General features: G+C 43.0%; 1 protein-coding gene across 7 annotated transcripts in view; it reads left to right on the top strand.

Annotated features, from left to right (window-relative positions):
- GAK (cyclin G associated kinase) overlaps positions 1 to 26,283 on the top strand; it is a 609,434-nt gene that overhangs the window by 374,494 nt on the left and 208,657 nt on the right. For all 7 annotated transcript variants that reach the window (XM_073684854.1, XM_073684861.1, XM_073684827.1 and 4 more), the window contains 2 exons: positions 12,378 to 12,572; positions 16,070 to 16,187. In XM_073684854.1, coding sequence (XP_073540955.1) covers positions 12,378 to 12,572; positions 16,070 to 16,187 — 313 coding nt within the window. The remainder of the gene's footprint in view (positions 1 to 12,377; positions 12,573 to 16,069; positions 16,188 to 26,283) is intronic.

The raw sequence follows: 26,283 nt of genomic DNA, 5'->3' as shown, positions 1-26,283 counted from the left end.
GTTCGCTTAATCACAGATATAACAGTGGCTGGTTTCTGTGATTGATCGGTATTGTGTGAAACCCTGACACTGCGTCCATAACAACCCGAGCTATAAAACTGCCCCACCAGTAAAACCCTTCAGTGAACACCGTAAAAAAAATATATACTGACAAATGTAAATAAAAATGTTACCTCTTAAAACATCATCTTGTCCTGCAAAAAGCAAGCCGGCATACAGCTACATAAGCGCAAAAAAAGTTATAGCTCTCAGAATAAAGTAATACCAAAAAATTATTTTTTCTATAAAATAGTTTTTATTGTGTAAAAGTGCCGAACATAAAAAAACAATATAAATGTAGTATTGCTGTAAACGTACTGACCACAAGAATAAAGTTGCCTGATCAATTTTACAACATGCGAAACGGCATAAAAAAACCCAAAAAACTATTCTTGAAATGTTTGTTTTTGTTTATACTGCCTTCCAAAAATTGGAATAGAAAGCGATCAAAAAATGTCACGTACCCGAAAATGGTACCAATAAAAATGTCAACTTGTCCCTCAAAAAGCAAACCATTACATGACTGACAGCCAAATTTAAGAAAAAATTAAAGCTGTCAAAATATGGCGATGCAAAAACTAGTCTTTGCAACAAAAAAAAAAACAAAAACGTTTTTTAGTGTGTGACACACAGCCAAACATGACAAAGCAATATAGATCTGGTATTGCTGTAATTGCACCGACACGAAGAATGAAGTCGTCTAATCACTTAAACCACACGAGGAACGGCGTTAACAAATAAAACCAATTCTTCCTGTTTGTTTTGTCTCCCAAAGATTACAGTATGGCTCGGCTCACATTTATCCTTCGCTCTGCGCTTAAACCTGGTTTTCTGTATAAACCGTGAAATACGTGATTCAGACGGAACCCCCGGAGAAAGATTCTATATAATGAGGCAGATGGCGACACTATGGTCGCCGCCTGGCCTGCGATCCCACGGTGTCCGTCTTTTTATTAGCGGTGAATAAAAGTGCCGTCGGCCACAGTTTTGTGAACCTCTGAAATAAAGGACACCGCTAAACAGAGGCCAGACGGAGTCCAGAGTAAGACCAGTTTCACACGTCCTTATATTTCCAGTAACGGAAAAAACAGAACCTGAGATATCAGTGTTCACTTGTATGGCAGCCGTGTGCCGCATCAGGAGCACACGTACCGGCGCCTGGGACTCAGCGGTACAATTAGTGCTGTTCCCAAACGCCGGGTGCTGAACGCTGCCTTTATCATTACCCCCTGCCGACACTACAATCAGCGCAAGCATGGGACAATTTTGAGAGTAGTATTCTGCTCCCTCTGTGTCCTGATGTAAAAATAAGAATGAAATAAAAAAATCCTTACACCCACCTGTCTGAAGATGTTCCCCGCTGTAACCCATCTGGCTGCTCCCGCCGGGGAGAATGACTCGCTCCAGCAAGCAGGCCCCAGAGCTGCGCTCAGCAAGTGATGTCCTGTCACTCACTGAGTTCAGTGCAGCTCCAGGGCCCGCTCGCTGCAGCGAGTCATTTTTCTCCGTGGCTCCTCAGCTTGAGCTGTCTGGTGAATTGCAGCGAGGGTCATCTTCGGACTGATGAATATAAGGATTTTTTTCATTTTGTTCTTATTTTCACACCAGGACACTGCAGGAGCAGAATAGTACTCTCATCATTGTCCCTTGCCCGTGCTGATCGCAATTCGAGCATTGAACAATGATGAGGGCAACGTTAAGCACCTGGGGCTTGTGAACAGCGCTAACTCTACACTGATTCCCAGGCGCCTTCATGTGTCACACATCCGTGTGGGAAGTTTTGCGGCCTGTGTAGCCCAAAAAATGGACATGTCGACGTATTTTGCCCACTGACAAACGGTCCATGGAAACACACTGACATGTGCACAGATGGTGTCACCACACGTACCGGACACACTGACATGTGAAAGAAGCCTAACTGCTGCCTCATTATAGTGAATGGATCCCTCGGGGGTTCATCTGAATTATGTAGGAGCTACAGTGGTGGCCAAAAGTATTGGCACCCCTGCAATTCTGTCAGATAATACTCAGTTTCTACCTAAAAATGATTGCAATCACAAATTCTTTGGTATTATTATCTTCATTTAATTTGTCTTCAATGAAAAAAACACAAAAAGAATTGTCCTAAACCCAAATTGGATATAATTCCACACCAAACCTAAAAAAGGGGGTGGACAGAAGTATTGGCACTGTTTGAAAAATCATGTGATGCTTCTCTAATTCGTGTAATTAACAGCACCTGGAACTTACCTGTGGCACCTAACAGGTGTTGGCAATAACGAAATCACACTTGCAGCCAGTTAACATGGATTAAAGTTGCCTCATCCTCTGTCCTGTGTCCTTGTGTGTACCACATTGAGCATGGAGAAAAGAAAGAAGACCAAAGAACTGTCTGAGGACTTGAGAAACCAAATTGTGAGGAAGCATGAGCAATCTCAAGGCTACAAGTCCATCTCCAAAGACCTGAATGTTCCTGTGTCTTCCGTGCGCATTGTCATCAAGAAGTTTAAAGCCCATGGCGCTGTGGCTAGCCTCCCTAGATGTGGACGGAAAAGAAAAATTGAGAAATTTCAACGCAAGATTGTGCAAATGGTGGATAAAGAACCTAAGCTAACATCCAAACAAGTTCAAGCTGCCCTGCAGTCCGAGGGTACAACAGTGTCAACCCGTACTATCCGTCGGCGTCTGAATGAAAAGGGACCGTATGGTAGGATACCCAGGAAGACCTCACTTCTTACCCCGAGACATAAAAAAGCCAGGCTGGAGTTTGCCAAAACTTACCTGAGAAAGTCTAAAACGTTTTGGAAGAATGTTCTCTGGTCAGATGAGACAAAAGTAGAGCTTTTTGGGAAAAAGCATCAACATAGAGTGTACAGGAAAAAAAAAGGAGGCATTCAAAGAAAAGAACACGGTCCCTACTGTCGAACTAGGCGGAGGTTCCCTGATGTTTTGGGGTTGCTTTGCTGCCTCTGGCACTGGACTGCTTGACCGTGTGCATGGCATTATGAAGTTTGAAGACTACCAACAAATTTTGCAGCATAATGTAGGGCCCAGTGTGAGAAAGCTGGGTCTCCCTCAGAGGTCATGGGTCTTCCAGCAGGACAATGACCCAAAACACACTTCCAAAAGCACTATAAAATGGTTTGAGAGAAAGCACTGGAGACTTCTAAGGTGGCCAGCAATGAGTCCAGACCTGAATCCCATAGAACACCTGTTGAGAGATCTCAAAATGGCAGTTTGGAGAAGGCACCCTTCAAATATCAGGGACCTGGAGCAGTTTGCCAAAGAAGAATGGTCTACAATTCCAGCAGAGCATTGTAAGAAACTCATTGATGGTTACCGGAAGCGGTTGTTCGCAGTTATTTTGGCTAAAGGTTGTGCAACCAAGTATTAGGCTGAGGGTGCCAATACTTTTGTCCACCCCCTTTTTAGGTTTGGTGTGGAATTATATCCAATTTGGCTTTAGGACAATTCTTTTTGTGTTTTTTCATCGAAGACTAATTAAATGAAGATAATACCAAAGAATTTGTGATTGCAATCATTTTCAGGAAGAAACTGAGTATTATCTGACAGAATTGCAGGGGTGCCAATACTTGTGGCCACCACTGTAAGGATTACATACAGCAAAAATTGTGTGTCAAATTTTGGTGCAATTTTTACCCATTTCCCAATGTAAAATCTGGGGCTAAAACAAAACTTTGGTGGCAAAAATGTAATTATTCTTTCTTCACCGCCTAATAATGTAATATTCTGTGAGGCACATGTGGTGTCAATTGAGATGAATTCATTGAGAGGTGTAGTTTGTAAAATGGGGTCTCTTATGGGGGGTTCTGCTGTTATGGCACTTTAGGGGCTCTGCCAATGTGACATGGCACCATCAAACCAGCCCAGCAAAATCTGAACTCCAATATGGCGCTTCTTCCCTTCTGAGCTTTGCACTGTGCCTTTTCGACCACATATGGGGTATCCATGTGTTAAGGAGAAATTGCACAACAACTTTTGGGGTCCAATTTCTCCTGTTACCTGTGAAATTAAAAAATTGCGGCTAAACATCATTTTTGTGTGAAAAAGTGATTTTTTTTTATTTTCACGGCTCTACATTATAAACTTTTGCGTAACACTTTGGGGTTCAAAGTGCTCACCACACATCTAGATACCTTCCTTAAGGGGACTAGTTTCCAAAATGGGGTCACTTGTGGGGTGGTTTTCTCTGTTTAGGCACATCAGGAGCTCCCCAAAGGTGACATGGCGTCCACTAAATATGCAAGCAAATTTTACATTCAAAAAGTGAAAAAGCGCTCCTTCCCTTCCGAACCCTGCCGTGTGCCCAAATAGTGGTTTTCCCCCACATATGGGGTATCTGCGTGCTCAGGAGAAATTGCTCAACAAATTTTGGGGTCCATTTTTTTTCCTGTTTCCTTTGCTAAAATAATAAAATGTGGGTGTAAACTAACATTTTTGTGAAAAAAAGGTTTTCTCCCACATTTCAAAAATTCCTGTGAAGCACCTGAAGGGTTAATAAACTTATTGAGTGGTTTTGAGTACCTTGAGAGGCTGCAGTTTTTAGAATGGTGTCACTTTTGGGTATTTTCTTTCATGAAGGCCCCTCAAAGTCTCCAACTGTGATGTGGTCCCTAAAAAAATGTTTTTGTAAATTTTGTTGGAAAAATTAGATATCGCTGGTCAACTTTTAACCCTTATAACTTCCTAATAAAAAAAAATTTGGTTCCAAAATTGTGTTGATGTAACGTAGACATGTGGGAAATGTCATTTATTAACTATTTTGTGCGACATATTTCTCTGATTTAAGGGCATAAAAAATAACAACATTTTTGCCAAATTTCAGATTTTTTCACAAATAATCGCCAGTCATATCAAATAAATCTTACCACTATCATGAAGTACAATATGTCACGAAAACAGTCTCAGAATCTGTGGGATCCATTGAAGAATTCCAAAGTTATTAACTCATAAAGTGACAGTGGTCAGAAGTGTAAAAATTTGCCTGGTCATTAACGTGCAACAACCTTTGGAGTAAAGGGGTTAAATCTGAGTGACACTGATTCAGATAAAATCCTCAAGGGATCCGTTCACTATAATGATGCAGCAGAGTTACTCTGGTCTCTGTCTGGCCTTTCTTCAGGGTTGTCTTGTTTTCAGAGGTGCACTAAACTGTGGCCAACTGCACTTTTATGCTGCCTAAATAGACGGACACCACCAGATTAGAGGCCAGACGTCGCACAGTGTCTCCATCTGCCTTAGAGGGAATATTCCGTCGGGGTTCTGTCTGAATCATGTAATTCAGAGATTTACACGAAAACCTCAGTGTAAGCGCTCATCGATCTTTGTGCGGCAGATTGAACAAATCAACAGCAAGTGAAGAATTAGTTTTATTTATTCTTTACGCCGTTCCTCGTTCATTGTAAGTGATTAGATGACTTTATTCTTTGTGTCTGTGAGATTACAACGATTCCAGATTTATAACTTGTTTTTATGTTTGGCTCCTGTCATACACTAAAAGATACTTTTTTTTTTTGCAAAAACTAGTATTTTGCATCACCATATTTTGAGAGCTAGAATTTTAACATATTTTGACTGACAGAATCATGTAAGGGCTTGTTTTAATTGGCGCCATTTTCAGGCACACAACCTGTTTTGATTGCTATCTATTCCGATTTTTGGGAGGCAGAATCAACAAAAACCAGCAATTCAGGAATTGTTTTTTTTTTCTTATGTCGCTTCACTTGTAAAATTGGTAAAGTACGTTTAAATTGTTTTTTTTTATGTTTTGGCGCTTTTACACAATAAAAACTGTTTTATAGAAAAAATATATATTTTTGCTTCGCTTTATTCTGAGAGCTATAACTTTTTTTGGGCTGATGGAGCTGTATGGTGGCTTGCTTTTTGCAGGACAAGATGATGTTTTCAGCGGTAACATTTTTATTTACTTCTTCACTGAAGGCTTTTACTGGTGGGGCAGTTTTATATAATATATAATTCCACATGTTACTTCATAGTTTTGATGCCTTCAGTGTGAATGTACAATTTTCATAGTCATGAAAATACAGAAAAATCTTTAAATTAGGTGTGTTCAAACTTTTGGTCTGTACTGTATATATGTGTGTGTGTGTATATATGTATATATGTATATGTATATATATATATATATATATATATATATATATGTATGTGTGTGTGTGTATATATATATATATATATATATATATATATATATATATATATATATACACATACAGTGCAGACCAAAAGTTTGGACACACCTAATTTAAAGATTTTTCTGTATTTTCATGACTTATATTCTAGGTTCTTCACAGTAGCCACCTTTTGCTTTGATGACTGCTTTGCACACTCTTGGCATTCTCTTGATGAGCTTCAAGAGGTAGTCACTGGAAATGGTCTTCCATCAATCTTGAAGGAGTTCCCAGAGATGCTTAGCACTTGTTGGCCCTTTTGCCTTCACTCTGCGGTCCAGCTCACCCCAAACCATCTCGATTGGGTTTAGGTCTGGTGACTGTGGAGGCCAGGTCTTCTGGCGTAGCACCCCATCACTCTCCTTCTTGGTCAAATAGCCCTTACACATCCTGGAGGTGTGTTTGGGGTCATTGTCCTGTTGAAAAATAAATGATGGTCTAACTAAACGCAAACCGGATGGAATAGCATGCCGCTGCAAGATGCTGTGGTAGCCATGCTGGTTCAGTATGCCTTCAATTTTGAATAAATCCCCAACAGTGTAACTAGCAAAGCACCCCCACACCATCACACCTCCTTCTCTATGCTTCACTGTGGGAACCAAGCATGTAGAGTCCATCCGTTCACCTTTTCTCCATCGCACAAAGACACGTTGGTTGGAACCAAAGATCTCAAATTTGGACTCATCAGACCAAAGCACAGATTTCCACTGGTCTAATGTCCATTCCTTGTGTTCTTTAGCCCAAACAAGTCTCTTCTGCTTGTTGCCTGTCCTTAGCAGTGGTTTCCTAGCAGCTATTTTACCTTGAAGTCCTGCTGCACAAAGTCTCCTCTTAACAGTTGTTGTAGAGATGTGTCTGCTGCTAGAGCTCTGTGTGGCATTGACCTGGTCTCTAATCTGAGCTGCTGTTAACCTGCGGTTTCTGAGGCTGGTGACTCGGATAAACTTATCCTCAGAAGCAGAGGTGACTCTTGGTCTTCCTTTCCTGGGGCGGTCCTCATGTGAGCCAGTTTCTTTGTAGTGCTTGATGGTTTTTGCAACCGCACTTGGGGACACTTTCAAAGTTTTCCCAATTTTTCGGACTGAATGACTTTAATTTCTTAAAGTAATGATGGCCACTTGTTTTTCTTTACTTAGCTGCTTTTTTCATGCCATAATACAAATTCTAACAGTCTATTCAGTAGGACTATCAGCTGTGTATCCACCACACTTCTGCACAACACAACTGATGGTCCCAACCCCATTTATAAGGCAAGAAATCCCACTTATTAAACCTGACAGGGCACACCTGTGAAGTGAAAACCATTTCCGGTGACTACCTCTTGAAGCTCATCAAGAGAATGCCAAGAGTGTGCAAAGCAGTCATCAAAGCAAAAGGTGGCTACTTTGAAGAACCTAGAATATAAGACATATTTTCAGTTGTTTCACACTTTTTTGTTAAGTATATAATTCCACATGTGTTAATTCATAGTTTTGATGCCTTCAGTGTGAATGTACAATTTTCAAAGTCATGAAAATACAGAAAAATCTTAAAATGAGAAGGTGTGTCCAAACTTTTTGTCTGTACACTATATATAGGTCCATATATATTTGGACAGAGACAACATTTTCTAATTTTGGTTCTAGACATTACCACAATTAATTTTAAACAAAACAATTCAGATGCAGTTCAAGTTCAGACTTTCAGCTTTCATTTGAGGGTATCCACATTAAAATTGAATGAAGGGTTTGGGAGTTTCAGCTCCTTAACATGTGCCACCCTGTTTTTAAAGGGACCAAAAGTAATTGTACAATTGACTCCAAGGCTATTTCATGGACAGGTGTGGGCAATCCCTAGGTTATGTCATTCTCAATTAAGCAGATAAAAGGCCTGTAGTTGATTTGAGGTGTGGTGCTTGCATTTGGAAGGTTTTGCTGTGAAGTAAACATGCGCTCAAAGGAGCTCTCCATGCAGGTGAAACAAGCCATCATTAAGCTGCAAAAACAGAAAAAACTCATCCGAGAAATTGCTACAATATTAGGAGTGGCAAAATCTACAGTTTGATACATCCTGAGAAAGAAAGAAAGCACTGGTGAACTCATCAATGCAAAAAGACCTGGGCGCCCACGGAAGACAACAGTGGTGGATGATCGCAGAATAATCTCCATGGTGAAGAGAAACCCCTTCACAACAGCGAACCAAGTGAACAACACTCTCCAGGAGGTAGGCGTATCAATATCCAAATCTTCCATAAAAAGAATACTGCATGAAAGTAAATACACGGTGCAAGCCACTCATAAGCATCAAGAATAAAAAGGCTAGACTGGACTTTGCTAAAAAAAAAACATCTAAAAAAGCCAGCACAGTTCTGGAAGAACATTCTTTGGACAGATGAAACCAAGATCAACCTCTACCAGAATGATGGAAAGAGAAAAGTATGGCGAAGGCGTGGTACAGCTCATGATCCAAAGCATACCACATCATCTGTAAAACACGACGGAGGCAGTGTGATGGCTTGGGCATGCATGGCTGCCAGTGGCACTGGGTCACTAGTGTTTATTGAGGATGTGACACAGGACAGAAGCAGCCGAATGAATTCTGATGTATTCAGAGCCATACTGTGTGCTCAGATCCAGCCAAATGCAGCCAAACTGATTGGTCGTCGTTTCATGCTACAGATGGACAATGACCCAAAACATAAAGCCAAAGCAACCCAGGAGTTTATTAAAGCAAAGAAGTGGAATATTCTTGAATGGCCTAGTCAGTCACCTGATCTCAACCCAATTGAGCATGCATTTCACTTGTTAAAGACTAAACTTCAGACAGAAAGGCCCACAAACAAACAGCAACTGAAAACCACCGCAGTGAAGGCCTGGCAGAGCATCAAAAAGGAGGAAACACAGCGTCTGGTGATGTCCATGAGTTCAAGACTTCAGGCAGTCATTGCCAACAAAGGGTTTTCAACCAAGTACTAGAAATGAACATTTTATTTACAATTATTTAATCTGTCCAATTACTTGTGGTCCCTTTAAAAACAGGGTGGCACATGTTAAGGAGCTGAAACTCCTAAACCCTTCATCCAATTTTAATGTGGATACCCTCAAATGAAAGCTGAAAGTCTGAACTTGAACTGCATCTGAATTGTTTTGTTTAAAATTCATTGTGGTAATGTCTAGAACCAAAATTAGAAAAATGTTGTCTCTGTCCAAATATATATGGACCTAACTGTATATGCAATTTACCCACTTCCCATTGTACATTGTGCAATTTTGCATCTAAGAGACTTAAAGGAGAGGAGGAGGGAATGGCGTAAATGCCTCCTCACTATTGGCTTTAGGAATTGTTATAATTTTTTGACACAGTCTCTAGGGAATTATATCTGTACCTGGTGGAATGTTCTGCAGGTGATGCAGCAAAGGTTGTTGGAGTGTTCACTGTGTAACGCTGATGCCAGCACCCCTGCATGGGTTTTTCTTCCTCCCTGCAGAGAGACCGGCATACTCACCGCCCCTGCCGCGCGGCTTGGTCCCTGGCATGCTCCCTTTCTCTTCCTGTGTCCTGCTGTGTGTGCGCCCTGAAGTTCCCGGTGGCGCTTCTCCCCTGCTCTTAAAGGGACAGCGCACGCACATAGGTAAATGCCTTCAGTATTTAGTATGAGAATACACTTACAAGATGACTCCCAGCCAATAGCTGTGAGACATCTTGTATATAAGGCACCCACCCCAATATGGAGTTGCCAATCAACAAAGTAAATCATTAGGTAGTATGGTCAACTAGTGAGTTGTGAGGGCTCCTGGTCCTGATGTGGCCAGACCTGTACCCGAAGTCCCTCGTCCTAGTGTGGCTAGTGCCTGAATTTCATTCCCTCATCCATGTGCAGCCAGACCCTGAATCAGTATCCAAGACCTCTGTGTCTGAATTTGTGGCCCGTATGTATGGGCTGCTACATTCAGTCTCCGAATTAGTCCTTTCTGAGTCTCCATGTCAGTAACGGTTATGCAGTTGATACTGTACCTAGTACTCTGAACAGAACCAGAGTCCGTGCCCGTGTACGTAACCATTTTGCCAGAGAATCCAAAACTTAGTAGTCTGAACGGAGCCTGATTCTATATCTGTGTCTGCATACCGGAGGACTCATGCGTTCAGGAACTGCACTATCGAGGACGGTCTATGAGGGGCACCTGGTGGCTACCTGCAGCCAAGCCTGACTTTAACATCAGGAGCTCCAGTGAACACCTGGTAGCCGCTTATCTACGCCCCTCCTAGGCAAGTCCAGCCCTTGGCACAGTGGGTCCAGGAACCACGTGCGCTACCTGCGTGCCTAACATAACGGTCTGCCATCCCTGCCATCTTTGTCAAAAAGTTGGTTAGTAAATAAACTAGTCATTCGTTTTTGCCGTGTTCCTCTCTTAACAGACTTTGAGAAACTGAGATCAGTAAGTACACAATGTTATGTAAAACACTTTGTACATATTTCAAGTTCATTCCCCACTTAACAAGCTCAGAGAATGCAATATGTACCTGTTTATATGGGATGTGTGTTCATTTCTGTCACGCGCAGGTGGCGCATGTGGTTCATGGACCCACTTTGTCATGTGACCGGGCTTACCTAGGGGGGTTTAGTTAAGTGGCTAACTGGTTTTCATTGGAGCTCCTGATGGTGGAGTCAGTTTTGAGCTGCAGGTAGCCGCCAGGTATATCTCCTTGGCTGTCCCCGGTACTGCAGCTGCTGATCCCAGGGGTCAGGTGCGCAGACATGGACTCGGGCTCCATTCAGACTACAACGGTTTTGAATCCTCGGGCAGAACGGATACTGAAACCTATTCACAGACGGGGCTTGATTTGGATTCTGGTAATACAGTCTTAACAATACGGATTACTGGGATAGCTACACGTTTAGACACATGGGTCTCGGAATCAGGTTTAGGTACCTCCAGAGCGGCTTCAGCGTTTAGGTACCACCGACGTGGCTTCAGTCCTCGGCCACACAAGGACCAGGAATTCATCTTCAGGGCCTGACCACAGAAGGACCAGAAGTTCAGGTTCTAACTACAAGGAAACTAACACGAGGCACCATACAGTTGAACTGTGTAGGAAACCACAGGGGTTGCTCAGGCATCTACCTAATGGGAAGGATGCCTTTTATACAAGATGCCTCCCAACCATTGGCTGAGAGCATCTTGCAGATGCGTGCGCTGCTCTTTTAAGAACTGGGGAGCATGCACTAGGCGCTTCGCCAGTTTGTGCGGTGTACACAGTACACAGGAGACATTACAGGAGACATGGAGCAGGGAGCCACAAAGAGGACCACGCCTTGTGCCCGGGTCAGTGAGTATGTCATAATCCCTTCATGGAGGAGGAAGGAGAGCTATGCAGTGGCACCTGCATTAGTGTTTCAATTTCCCTTTAATCAACATACATTTTATGTTCTTTTCCTACCTACCAAGCACATGGAGTAGAATATACACCTGTTTATATGGGAGAAGTGTTCATTCCCCTATTGTTTACATATATTTCATGTTTATTCCCCACCTACCAAGTACAGGGAATATAATACATACCTGTTTATATGGGATATGTGTTTTTTCCCCTATTATCTACATAAATTTCATTTTCATCCCTCATTTTTCAAGCACAGGGAATATAATATACACCTGTTTGTATGGGATGTGTTAGTTACTTTATTATCTACATATATTCCATGGTCATTCCCCACCTACCAAGCACAGGGAATATAACCGATACATTTTTATATGTAATATGTATTCATTTTCCTATTATCTAAATATATTCCATGTTCATTTCCCACATACCAAGCTCAGGGAATATAGTATATACCTATTTGTATGGGATGTGTGTTCATCCCCCTATTGCCTTCATATATTTCATGTTCATTTCATGTCCAAGATGCACAAGAAATCTATAATACCTCTCCATATGTTTGGACCTGTAAGTTTTGTCCATTCGTTTTATTTATTCCTTTTCTTCATTCTTTTTAGTACGTCCCAACAATAAAAAAAAAATCTGTGGTAAGGTGTTTGACCTTTAAGGCTCTTGCCTAACATACCTTTTGTAAACTTTGAATGTATATAATCAAACAGCATTTCATAGTAAAATGCTAGAAACATGTGTTATTTCTTCTTCCAGATACATAGAGTACATGTGTGATATGATGGCAGAGGAGCCAATAATTCCACATAGCAAGCCAATTCTAATCAAGGCCATAGTTATGACTCCAGTACCGCTTTTCAGCAAACTACGCAATGGCTGTCGGCCTTTCTGTGAAGTGTATGTTGGTGACGAAAGAGTGGCAACGACATCTCAAGAATATGATAAAATGAGGTATGTATTTATGCATCTATAGTAAAAATGTATAGTATAGTAAAAACAATACAAGTGGCTCAGTGTTAATCATTTTGGAAGCCTTATATTTTGGATTTCCCATTTCAATTATTTAGGGTTTGCCTAGTGTTTCATTTTTGTTTAATTATACTAAAAACCTGTGATGGGTAGAACATGCTATAACTGAATTAAGCAACTAAAATCATCCATAGCCGCACTACATATCCATCTATTCATTCAGAAACGAAATAGTATTTTGTCCTCTACAAGTTGGCACATTTCCAGGTACACTATATATCTATTCTTTTCAAGCACAGATGAGCACTATACATTTATTTTTTTGTGTTCTTTTCTTCTAGGATAGGTTTCTGTCAGTGTAACACTTTAATTCTGTAGTGATTACCTACTCTCACGCAAGGTGTGGGAAAGATTAAGTGCTACACAAAAAGAAGAGGAGAAGGCAGCCCAGACACTAGGGAGAGGAGGAGTGAAGGCCTCCTTGGCTGATCTGATATTACCCTGTCTCCCCTATCGTCCCTATATTGGTTCCTCACCAATCGCCGCACAGGAACCTAAACCCTGTATCTCCCTAGAGCTTGGCCATAGATAGGAAAGGGGGGATGAGCACTAGTCAGTCCCCACTAACAACTAAAGACAGCAAGGGAGACGAAAATGGGGGAAAGTAACTTGGCTTGAGCCGGCTTCAGAGAGATTACACCTAATGTCCTCTTAGCACCAGAGAGGAAGTAAGCAGACTGCAACAGCTCCAAGCCTTCACAAGGGAACATGTGAATAACACTGGCACCTGCTAGAAGGAAACAGCAAGTATTTAAACACCCAGGTCTTGGTGTCAATTAGACGGAGGGACGTAGCCACTGGGACCTAGAGTGAGATAGCTAAGAAGGTGTCTGTATTGCCAAACAAAGAGATCTTCTGCAACCAACTGCAGGGCGACTGTCTGTCACTGCTGACACACCCGTGAAAGTACCCCCCTTCTACGAGTGGCCTCCGGACACTCAGGACCAGGTTTCTCAGGATAAGATATGTGGAATGAGCGAACTAACCTGGGAGTGTTCACCTCTGATGCTGTAACTCACATCCTCTCCTCTGGACCATAAGCCTTCCAGTGCACCAAGTATTGTAGGGAACGACGTTGAAGATGAGAATCTACAATTCTCGAAGTCTGAAACTCCAGATTACCATCAAACTTTATTGGCGGTAGGGGTGAGGGCTCAAGAGGTCACACATATTTCTTAAGGACCTGTGGAAAACATTGTGGACCTTAAGGGCCTGAGGAAGCTCAAGACAAACCGCTGCTGTGTCTTTTGCAAGTGACGGTAGTGCGACAAAGTGAACCATTTTACTGAATCTATCTACAACCACCAAAACCACCGTTTTGCCTGCAGAAACCGGTAGTTCAGTAATAAAATCCATGGACAGATGTGTCCATGGCCTGCTAGAGATAGGTAGCGGAAGTAAAGTACCATGCAAACGGGTATGCGATACTTTAGAACGCACGCAAATACTATAAGCAGATACGTGTTAAATCACATCCCCATGCAATCCCTGCCACCACAAATGACGAGAGAGGAGGTCCATGGTTGCCTTACGACCTGGATGATCAGCAAGCACACAATTGTAATCTTCCTTAATAACTTTGCAAAGCAGATTAGATGGTACAAATAACCTTCCTGGAGGGCAGGAGGCAGGAACGCCCCCCCTGGGCCTCCAACACCTCACCCTCCAGTTCAGAGTACAATGCCGAAATTACTTCCCCTTTCTGTAATATTGGGGCAGAGTTCTCATGGTCACCCCCACCAGGGAAGCTTCGGGACAAAGCATCAGCCTTGACATTTTTGACCTCTGGATGAAAAGTGTCAACAAAATTGAACCTAGTAAAAAACAGGGACTCTCTGGCTTGCCTAGGGTTGAGACTGCTCTCAGTAGCACTGCCTTCGACACAGTGGACCATTCTCTCTTACTTCAGACTCTCCTCTCTTGGCATCAAAGACTTGGACCTAACTTGGATCTCATCATACTTAACAGATAGGACATTCAGTGTCTCCCACTCACACACCACCTCCTCATCTCGCCCCCTAACTGTCGGTGCCCCCAAGGTTCAGTCCTAGGAACCCTGCTCCTCTCCATCTACACCTTCGGCCTAGGACAGCTCATAGAGTCCCATAGCTGTCAGTATTACCTTTATGCTGATGACACACAAATCTAACTCTCTGGACACGATATCTCCTCCCTATATCTCCTCCCTACTAACCAGAATCCCACAGTGTCTGTCTATTTCATCCTTCTTTGACAGATTTCTAAAACTTAACCTGGATAAAACTGAATTCATCAACTTTCCACCGTCTCACTCAATCCCCCCATCTGACCTATCCATCATTGCTCACTCTCCCCAGTCCTGCAAGCTGGCTGCCTCTGTGTAACCCTGGACTCTGATCTCTCCTTCAAACCACATATCCAAGCCCTTTCCACTTCATGCCAATTCCAACTCAAAAATATCTCCCTAATCCGCACATTCCTCAACCACGAATCTGCAAAAACACTAGTGCACGCTCTCATCATCTCCCGCCTTGACTACTGCAACCTCCTGCTCTGTGACCTCTCTTCCAACGCTCTCGCACCCCTCCAATCTATCCTAAACTCTGCTGCCCGGTTAATCAACCTGTCCCCCCGCTATTCCCCAGCCTCTCCTCTCTGTCAATCCCTTCACTGGCTCCCCATTGCTCAGAGACTCCAATTCATTACCCTAACCATGACATACAAAGCCATCTGTCTCCTCCATATATCTGTGACCTAATCTCCTGATACTTAATTACACGCAACCTCTGATCCTCACAAGATCTCCTTCTCTACTCCCCTATTATCTCTCTTTCCCACAATCGCATACAAGATTTCTCCCGTGCATCCCCCCTACTCTGGGACTTTCTACCCCAACGCATCAGACTCTCGCCTACCGTGGAAACCTTCAAAAGGAACCTGAAGACCCACCTCTTCCGACAAGCCTACAACCTGCAGTAACCCTCGCTCCACCATACCGCTGCACGACTAGCTCTACCCTCACCTACTGTATCCTCACCCATCCCTTGTAGATTGTGTGCCCTCACGGGCAGGGTCGTCTCTCCTCCTGTACCAGTCGTCGACTTCTATTGTTCAAAATTTATTGTAATTGTTTGTTCTATGTATATCTCTTTAACATGTAAAGCGCCATGGAAGAATATATGGCACTATAATAATAAATAATTAGCTGACACACGGATTAACTTGCGTTTTTGTTGTGTGGAAAAAACGCACAGTGTGAACATAGCCTTATTCGGGAACAGTGCTGAAAATGCATAATACATGCCATACTGTGGTAACAGGTTGATTCTTCATTCTGACAATTCACCTAAAATGTAGGCAATTGCTTGTCTTTGCCACATATCTAACTGGCTTACTCTTTGTGACTACTAAGCTTTTTTCCCACTATTTCCAATATACAGAGAATTCAGAACTGAAGATTGCAAAGCTGAAATTCCTTTAGATGTGACCGTGCAAGGCGATGTCTTAATTGTCATTTACCATGCTAGATCTACACTAGGGGGAAGGTTACAAGCAAAGGTAATGATTACTTTTATTAGCTACCATGCAGATATTTTTTTCTTAATGTGCAGGCATTCTTTGTGCCAGGGGCCCCATCATTTCTTAATTATCTGATTTTTATGTACAACGATTTTGTAACAAAATTAACAACAAGCTGTAATAAACACAATGAGCACTTGCTAAACAAAGAGAGCTCGGTTTGTGGGAGTGCTCTCATAGCCCTAGGCACTGATAAATAATCTAGCTACTCTTACTGAAGTGGTGTGATGTACAGTATATGGTGTAATATTATGGAACTATGTTTTACCGTGATATAGTGCTTTCCCAGAATGCAAAGCATAGTTGTATTCGCTAAGGTGAAATACACAAATCATTTTGTACAACTAGATAACTAACTGATGTGATCATAGTGTCTTATCACCATGCCACAATGTTATGTTCAACTACTTGAAAACTTTAATAAAAACAGTGATTGTTGGGTATTTATACCATCTCCTACTCGGTCAGGTTTAATTAGACTTCCTATGATCATAGTATTCTGCTTTATTTTGTATAGTTGTCACATTTCATAGCTGCGATCCAATGTTTTATTCCAGAGAAATCCACATTTTTCTTACATGTAAGTGAGCTGTTAAGATCTATGGGCCTTACATGGATCTCCCTATCAATCTGCCTCCTGAGTTTGTATTAACCTTTTAACGACTGCCGATATGCATTAATGGCGGTTGTTATGGGGCCTTACTCCCTCATCTCCATTTTAAAATGGAAATCTGGAATAAATAAATAGCACCCCCCGTGTTCGAAATTCCTGCAGGTGACAGCTGTACATGACAGCTGACACCCTATGGTATCTTCCCAAGCCGGTTTTAAACTGATCAGGGCCTATTAACCCTGTAAAAACCTCTGTCAATTGAGACATCAGTATCTAAGTGGTTCAAAGGGGGTTAAAAGACCCCCTTTGACAGGATCAACACCCCGACTGCCGATCATTGCTATGGTACCTTAATTAAGGTCATCTGATGACCTCTGGGTTTGGTTTCCTATTACATCTCACTGACTCAGTTTAAGGCCACGTGCACACATTGAGTACTTGGTGAGTTTTTTAACTCAATAATTTGTAAGGCAAAAATGTAGAAGTGGTGCACGTGTTTTTATTATACAGGTGCATCTAACTAAATTAGAACATCATCAAAAAGTGAAACTCATGTATTATATAGAGTCATTACAAACAGAGTGATCTATTTCAAGGGTTTATTTCTGTTAATGTTGATGGTTGTGGCTTACAGCCAATGAAAACACAAAAATCATTATCTCAGTAAATTAGAATACTTTATAACAAGGGCTTTAAAAATGATTATAAAATCTGAGATGTTGGCCTACTGAAATGTATGTAAAATAAATGCACTCAATACTTGGTCGGGGCTCCTTTTGCATCAATGCGGCATGGTGGCATGGAGGTGATCAGCCTGTGGCACTGCTGAGGTGTTATGGAAGTCCAGGTTGCTTTGATAGCAGCCTTTAGCTCGTCTGCATTGTTGGGTCTGGTGTCTCTCATCTTCCTCTTGACAATACCCGATAGATTCTCTATAATAGATTCTCTATGGGGTTAAGGTCAGGCGAGTTTGCTGGCCAATGAAGCACAGTGACACTGTTCTTTGTAAACCAGGTATTGGTACTTTTGGCAGTGTGGACAGGGGCCAAGTCCTGCTGGAGAATGATATCTCCATCTCCAAAAAGCTTGTCGGCAGAGGGAAGCATGAAGTGCTCTAAAATTTAGATTTCCTTGTAGACGGCTGTGCTGACTTTGGTCTTGATAAAACACAGTGGACCTACACCAGCAGATGAGATGGCTCCCCAAACCATCACTGATTGTGGAAACTTCACACTAGACCTCAAGCAGCTTGGATTGTGTGCCTCTCCATTCTTCCTCTAGACTCTGGGACCTTGATTTCCAAATTAAAATGGAACCCTGGGACCTTGTGGAGTGTGTTAATGACTGCCTTCTGAACATCTGTCCAGTCAGCAGTCTTCCCTATGATTGCGGAGCCTACTGAAACAGACTAAGGGGCCTTTTTAAATGCTTAGGGAGTCTTTGCAGGTGTTTTTGTTAATTATTTTCATTTACTGAGATAATGACTTCTGTGTTTTCTTTGGCTGTAAGCCATAATCAATAAATCATCAACATTAACAGAAATAAACACTTAAAATAGATCACTCTGTTTGTAATGAAACTATATAATATGAGTTTCATTTTTTGTATAGAAGAACTGAAATAAATTAACTTTTTGATATTGTAATTTTGTGAGATGCACCTGTACTTTTCCTCTGATTTTTCCACTCTTGGTTTTGGCTTACAAATACTGATGTAAAATACTGACCAAATACTCAATGTGTGCATGTTGCCTTATAGACTGAGTCCGTGAGACACGAACAGGTCTCCGGCACTGCAGTACGCAAGATGCATACAGCAAACTCTGCTTGCTGTATGTGTCATCTGCTGCTTTTTCCCCCTGAAACAATTTAATATCTCTGCTGTATGTATTTGTGCTATATGTTATCAGTTGCATTCCATTCAATACTCAGTTATATATGTCTGTCCTTTCCCTATTTGTAGACTTTATCTGATGGTGGAAGTGTTATACTGTGTAGCCATCCATAGTCTTAGTTCTGTCTTTGATCAGCTAGTCATCCCCTGGTGTGTTGATCAGCTGCTAATTTGTTCACAAGCAAATCCCACAATGCCCCTCACTTAATGCTATAGTCTGCCCTATAAATCTAGAAGCAGCATAAGGGGTGCACATGTGTGGGGTGCATGCACGAGTGTCTTCTTGCGCAAAGTGTTCATCGGCGCTAAGTGTGCAGTTACTTCAGCCGCAGTTAGTCAGGGCAGGAGTCGGGTCACCCACACTTTGCTTACTCTGCTTAACTATGTTTTTTTTAGTTTTGACTCTTTCCCCTATAGTCTTCCACTTTCAACTAAGCCCCCTAATCCCTAAACCTAGTAAGGAAGTGGCCATCTGTCCCTCCACCCTCCCCATCCATCTCATCTCCTCAGAATTTTTCCTCCACATTCAATCCTGTGTCTCCAAACACAGCCACCTCATGCTCTCTCCTGCTTCCACCTGCTAACACTTTCTCTGCTCCTCCTCACTGCCGGCGACATCTCTCCAAATCATGGTCCTCCTCACCACATCCCCACAATCAATTATACCTCCTATCCACGATCTATCACAAACTCTCGCGACCTTTCTAACCTCATACCCATTCACCCAATCCCCGCTTCCCCAGTCACAGTAACAGGAGCTCTATGGAACGCTTGCTCCGTCTGCAAAAAACTTTCCTACATTCATGATCTTTTAATTACTAACAAACTTTCCTTCTTTACCATCGCAAAACCTGGCTCACCACCTCTGACACAGCCTCTCCAGCTGCACTTTCGTACTGTGGGTTCAACCTTTCCCACACACCCCGCCCTTCGGCAAGCATTTTGGATGAGTAGGTTTTCTGTGCCTTCACTTAAATCCCACTGCTGCCCTCTGTTACTCAACTCTCTTTTGAGGTGCACTGTGTGTGCACTACTCTCCCTCCAACACCCAGCTGTCTGTCATTTACCGCCTCACAGGGTCAGCCACCATTTTCTTCCACCACTTCAGCACTTGGCTACTTAACTTTTTTTCCATTGACATTCCCACTATCATCATGGGCTACTTCAACATCCCCATTGACACTTACCATCCATATGTCTCTAAGCTCCTATCCCTCATTTCCTCCTTCGGCCTTGCTCAATGGTCTCTCGCAGCCACTCACAAAGATGGCCATATGTTGGACCTCATCTTAACCTGCCTCTGTTCCCCATCTAACATTTTTAACTCACCTCTCCCTCTTTCTGACTCAACCTACTTACATTCTCTGCCCTCTCCTCTCCAGGTCCACAGTCCCCACTTTCCAAACTTGCACATCCTCACAGAAATCTTAAACACCTTGACCTACACTCACTCTTTGAATCACTCCTCCCTTTTACAGACATAAGTTCCTCACATGATGCAGATGTTGCTGCTGCTTTATATAACACCACAACAGCTGCAGCTCTCTATTCTGTCAACCCTCTCACACATACCAAAGTTCGCCCAATCAATAGGCAACTCTGGCACACCAACCTGACTAAAGAACTGCGACAGGCCTCGAAGGTTGCTGAGCGGAGATGGAAAAGGTCCCACTCCAATGAGCACTTCATCGCATTCAAACAATCCCTCACTATTTTGAAGTCCACACTCAAAGCAGCAAAACAAACCTACTTCTCATCTCTCATATTCTCCCTGTCTCACAGCCCTAAACAGCTATTCAACACTTTCAATTCTCTCCTTCGTCCCCCAGCGCCTCCTCCCCCTCCTCTCATCTTAGCTGAAGACTTTGCCTTATTCTTTTGCCTAAAATCACCACAGCCTCTCCTCATATCTACTCAACCTTCCTCCTCCAAAACCAACTTCTCCACCATTACAGAAGATCAAGTTTCTTCTTTACTTTCCAAATCACACCTCACCGCCTGTGAACTTGACCCAATCCCGTTTCACCTCATCCCTAACCTTACCACAGTCTTCATCCCAACCCACCTCTTAAACCTGTCACTAACAACTGGTGACTTCCCCTCATGTTTCAAATCACACCCATCTTCAAAAAGCCAAATCCAAGAGACACTAATCTGTTTTCCTCCTCTTGGACCTGTTATTTGCCTTCAACACAGTAGACCACTCCTTACTACAGACTCTCTCATCTCTTGGCATCACAGACTTGGCCCTATCTTTGATCTCTTCATACTTAACAGATAGGACATTCAGCGTCTCCCACTCACACATCACCTCCTCATCTCGCTCCCTATCTGTTAGTGTCCCCAAGGTTCAGTTCTAGGGCCCCTGCTCTTCTCCATCTACACCTTTGGCCTGGGAAAGCTTATAGAGTCTCACGGCTTTCAGTATCACCTCTATGCTGATGAGACACATATATACCTCTCTGGACCCGATAGCAACTCCTTACTTACCAGAATCCTACAATGTCTGCTATTTCATACTTCTTCTCTGCTAGATTTCTAAAACTTAACATGAATAAAACTGAATTCATCATCTTTACCCCACCTCACTCAAACCCCCCCCCCCCCATCTGACATATCCATCAAAGTTAATGGCTTCCCCCTCTCCCCAGTCCCACAAGCTCGCTGCCTTGAGGTAACCCTGGACTCTTATCTCTCCTTTAAACCACATATCCAAACCCTTTACACTTCATGCCAACTGCAAATCAAAAATATCTCCCGGATCCACACACTTCTCAGCCAAGACTCTGCAAAAGAAAAAAAAGTGCATGCCCTCATCATCTCCCGCCACGACTACTGCAACCTCCTGCTTTGTGACCTCCCTTCTAACACTCTCGCACCCCTCCAATCTATCCTAAACTCTGCTGCCCAACTAATCCACCTGTCCCCCCGCTACTCCCCGGCCTCTCCCCTCTGTCAATCCCTTCACTGGCTCCCCATTACCAAGAAACTCAAGTTGAAGACCCTAACCTTGGCATACAAAGCCATCCACAACCTGTCTCCTCCATACATCTGTGAGCTAGTCTCCTGGTACTTACCTACATGCAACCTCTGATCCCCACAAGATCTCCTTCTCTATTCCCTTCTTATCTCCTCTTTCCACAATCACATACAAGATTTCTCCCGTGCATACCCCCTACTGTGGAACTCTCTACCCCAACTTATCAGACTCTCACCTACCATGTAAACCTTCAAAAGGAACCTGACGACCCTCCTCTTCCGACACGCCTACAACCTGCAGTAACACTCGCTCCACCATACCGCGGCACGACCAGCTCTACCCTCACATACTGTATCCTCACCCGTCCCTTGTAGATTGTGAGCCCTCACTGGCAGGGTCCTCTCTTCTCTTGTACCAGTCACTGACTCGTTTTGTTTAAGATTATTGTAAGTGTTTTTGCTATGTATACCCCCTTTTTCACATGTAAAGTGCCATGGAATAAATGGCACTATAATAATACTGCGATGCAATGCATGAGACCAGCAAAATAAGAAATATTCATGTCCCATAGTGGGACTTGGTGAAAAAGTAAAAAAAAGTTGAATGGCACATGTAAAAAAGCACAAAGTGCGCGAAAATCATGAAACGCAGATTCACCACCAAAAACACAGCCTTTGTAATAAAACAAATACACGAAAAGTATACATACTTGGTATCACCATGTCCGGAATCACCCAACCTATAAAACGGTCACGTTATTTATTCCCTACGGCGAACACCGTATTAAAAAATCAAAAGTGGCACACTTTCATCATACTGACCCAAAATAAATTGAATGAATAGCGATCAAAATCAAATGTAATTTTTTTTTTTATACAAGTGAGAATGCCAAATCGTTCCGCATAAAAGAAGTCTTATGTGGCTAATTCGGCAAAAAAAATATTTTTTTATAATATTGTTTTTAGTATGGAAAAGTAGCAAAGCATAAACAAAACTATATAAATCTGGTATTGCTGTAATCTTATTGACCCGACAAACCGATCTTATCACATTTACCACACTGTTGAACCGCTTGAAAATAAACCCAAAATAAAACAATTACAGAGTTGCTGGTTTTTGTTCATTCCGCATTTGAAAATTCTGAATAAAAAGCGATCAAAAAACTTTGTTCCCCAAAATAGTACCAAAAAAATCTCCAACTCATCGCACCGTCATACAGGTCTGTTCATAAAAAAAAAAATAAGTTGTAGCTCTTAAAATATGGCGATCAAAAAGCTTTTTTAAGGCTGTGTGCCCACTATGCTTTTTTTTAAGCGTTTCCACAGCGGCAATTCCGCTGCAGAAACGCTTAAAAAAACGCTTGGTAGAAGGTCTGCCATGTTCCCCAATGATAATCTGCATGTGCTGTGCACATGCTGCGGAAATTTCCGCTGCTTATCATTGCGGAAAAATCCACAGCACAACCAATTATTTAGTGTAATCGCTGTGTTTTCGTCGCCATTGACTTGCTTTGAATCGCTTAATATCCGCATGACTACATGTGCACATGCAGATATTAAGAGATTCAATGTGCGGATGGTACCCGGGTCTGGAAAAGAGGAGACTCTCCTCCAGACCCGGGTACCATAATACCTGTAAAAAAAAAATTTAATAAATATACATTATACTTACCTTTTGATGGCCCCCGGTCTCCTGTATGATGCGTCCTGGCTTCCCGGCAGCTCGCGATGGTCTAAAAGGACCTGCCATGACGTCATTTAATCATGTGACTAAATGACGTCATGGCAGGTCCTTTTACACAACCGCGAGACACCGGGAAGACCGGACGCATCGGATAAGGAGACCGGGGGCCATCGGAAGGTGAGTATAATGTTTTTTTTTTTTACCATTTTTATTCTTTTTTTTAACTAACTTGGTCACACTATATAAAATCCATGCCAGTTGTAGGGGGTCCCACTCTGGAAAAGCTGCATGGCTCCCACCCCCTCAAATAATATCCATGAAAATCTGCACTTCCAAATTCATATGCCCCCTCCTTCTGAGCCCTACTTGTGCCTAAACCGCAGTCAACTGCCATGTGTTTGGCATTTACCACTAGAATGTCATATGTTATAAAATTCTGTGAGGCACCTATGGGTTCAAAATATTCACTATACCCCCAGATAAAATCCTTAAGCAGTGAAGTTTCCAATATAGGGGTCACTAGTGGGGATTTCTACTGTTCTGGCACCTCAGGGACTCTGCTAATGGAGCCCACAATCTATGCAAATGGAATCTGCGTTCTAAAAGCCAAGTAGCGCTCCTTCCCATCCAATCCCTGACGTGTTCTCAAACTGTAGTGTACAACCACAAATGCGGTACTCTCACGTTCAGTAAAAATTGCATAACAAATTATGGGGTCCATTATGTCCTATTATTCCTCATGGAAAATGTTAATTTGATGCTAAACACTATTTTAGTGGAAAAAAAATGTAATTTTTTTTTTCCCACATCTAAATGTTATAAAGTTTCGCGAATCACCTGTAGGTTAATAATGCACAGTACACTTCTAGATGAATTCCTTAATGGGGTCACGATTATGGGTTTTCTGCTGTTTTGGCATGTTAGGGGCTCTGCAAATGAAACATGGCATTCATAATCTATTCGATACAAATTTATGCTCCAGAAATCAAATAGCTCTCTTGCCCTTCTGAGCCCTGCCATGTGCCCAAACAGCAGTGTTTAACTGCATATGGGGTAGTATCGCGTTTGGAAGAAATTGCGAAACAAATTATGGGGTCTAACTTTTTAGGAGAAAAAATGTAATTTTAATTTTCACAAATATATTTTAAAAAGTTCCTTGAAGCATCTGATGGGTTTAACATAAATAACAGAGCCCGAGATTTATTACTTGATGGGTCTAGTTTCCAAAATAGGGTCACTTGTTGGGGGTTTCCGTTATTTTGGTACCTCAGGGGCTCTGTTAATGAGACATGGTATTTGCAAATTCACATTTTGAATTCCTAATTTCACTTCTTCCCTTCCAAGCCCTGCCTTGTTTCCAAACAGAAATTTTTGACTACATGTGGGGTATTGTCGCACTCATTAAAAAGTGGTAACAAACTGCGGGGTTCACTTTTTCATGCTTCCTCTTGCAAAAGTGAGAAATTTGTGGATAAAGCAACATTTATCGGTCGACCATTACAGCACCACGAGAGAGGGGATCTGCCCATCAAGGACAGGAAACATACAGGCTTAAAAGGGGTGGCACCTCTCTCTTGCCTCAGTTTGTTTTCCTGTCCTTGATGGAGGGAACCTGTGACAGGCTTACCTGTTGAAGATGCCTGGATATTAAAGAAAGAGCTGTTGAGCGGCGCCCCTGTCTGGGGTCGGCAGCTCCAGCGTCGCCTGTGCGGTGGCGCCCCTACCTGGGGATGGCAGCCCCTGCATCGTACTGGCGCTAAATAGCGGCGGGAGCTGCTCGCCTGTCTGCGGTGGCAGTCCCATCATCTTCCTGGTGGAAGGGGGAGCCGCGCCACTGCCTGGGGTGGGCCGCCTCTATATTGCGCCGGATGGCAGCAGGAGCTGCGCCCCTGTCTGGGGTGGCAGCCTCATCATCATTTTGTTATGGTAGAAGGCCTGAATTGCTGGATGGCGGCAGGGGCTGCGCCCCGGTCTGAGGTTGGCAGTCCCATCATCGTTCCGGCTTTTATTGAAAGCGGCACCCCTGCCTGAATGCCCTCGCCTCGCCCTGACGCCAGGCGCGGCCTCCCTGTATGAAGTTGCAGCTTCGGCGCCGCAGGATTCTGTGGGGACATGCGCTTCCGGGTTCTTCCTGTGTGGTCGGAAGCGCGGCTTGATGACACCAATGCGCGCCCTTGCAGTCACGTGACCGGACCAGGAAGTTCCGGCCACGTGTATTCAGGCGTCGAGATAGTGCAGCATATACCACTATGGCCAGCAGGTATAGTTCAGCTAGTTCAGCAGCTGCCATCTTCACCATCTCAGCAGCTGCTTGGGGAGCCGCAGGAGACACGGAGCCCTCGAGATACCGGTAATACCCAATCCTCAGGAAGGAGGTCCTGCCACCATGGCTCCAGCAGGATGGACGAGTCTGCAGCCTCCAGGGATGATCCCCCAGCTGAAAAAGGTCCTTCCTCCAAACCGGTACCAGCCCTTTGAGACATCTGGGTAAGTGATCTTTGAGAAAGTTCACTTAGTAATGGAGTGTCCCTTCTTCTTCTCGTTTTTAATAAGCGAAGAAGTGTACCTCCAAATCCAAGCACAATTAATGCGCGTTGTATAAGAACGTTTTGGCGGACTCCTATCCTAAAAAGCTATTCCAATCCTGTATTAACCAAACTTTGGCAGATGAGACCCCTAGTTTCGCCTCTGGGTTAAATTCCCTAGTAAAATCGGAGATCAGCAAAGGCCTCTCTAAAAAGCTTAAGAGAAAGGAGGATACAGATTGTGAGGTCTACCCAGCCCCTGATGACTCCCTAACTTCAGCCATGAGGTGGACTCTGATGATAAATCTTCCTCATCCTCGTCATGTTCTGACAGTAGTACAGGGAAAAATTGTTTCCCACTAAATGAAATTGACGGTTTGG

Source organism: Phyllobates terribilis, unplaced genomic scaffold, assembly GCF_046119375.1.
Source record: "Phyllobates terribilis strain yellow unplaced genomic scaffold, ASM4611937v1 Scaffold_1__5_contigs__length_1240528914, whole genome shotgun sequence".
Classification (NCBI taxonomy): Eukaryota; Metazoa; Chordata; class Amphibia; order Anura; family Dendrobatidae; genus Phyllobates; species Phyllobates terribilis.
The sequence above is the reverse complement of the archived record's forward strand: the minus strand, read 5'-3'. Positions and strand labels throughout refer to the sequence as shown.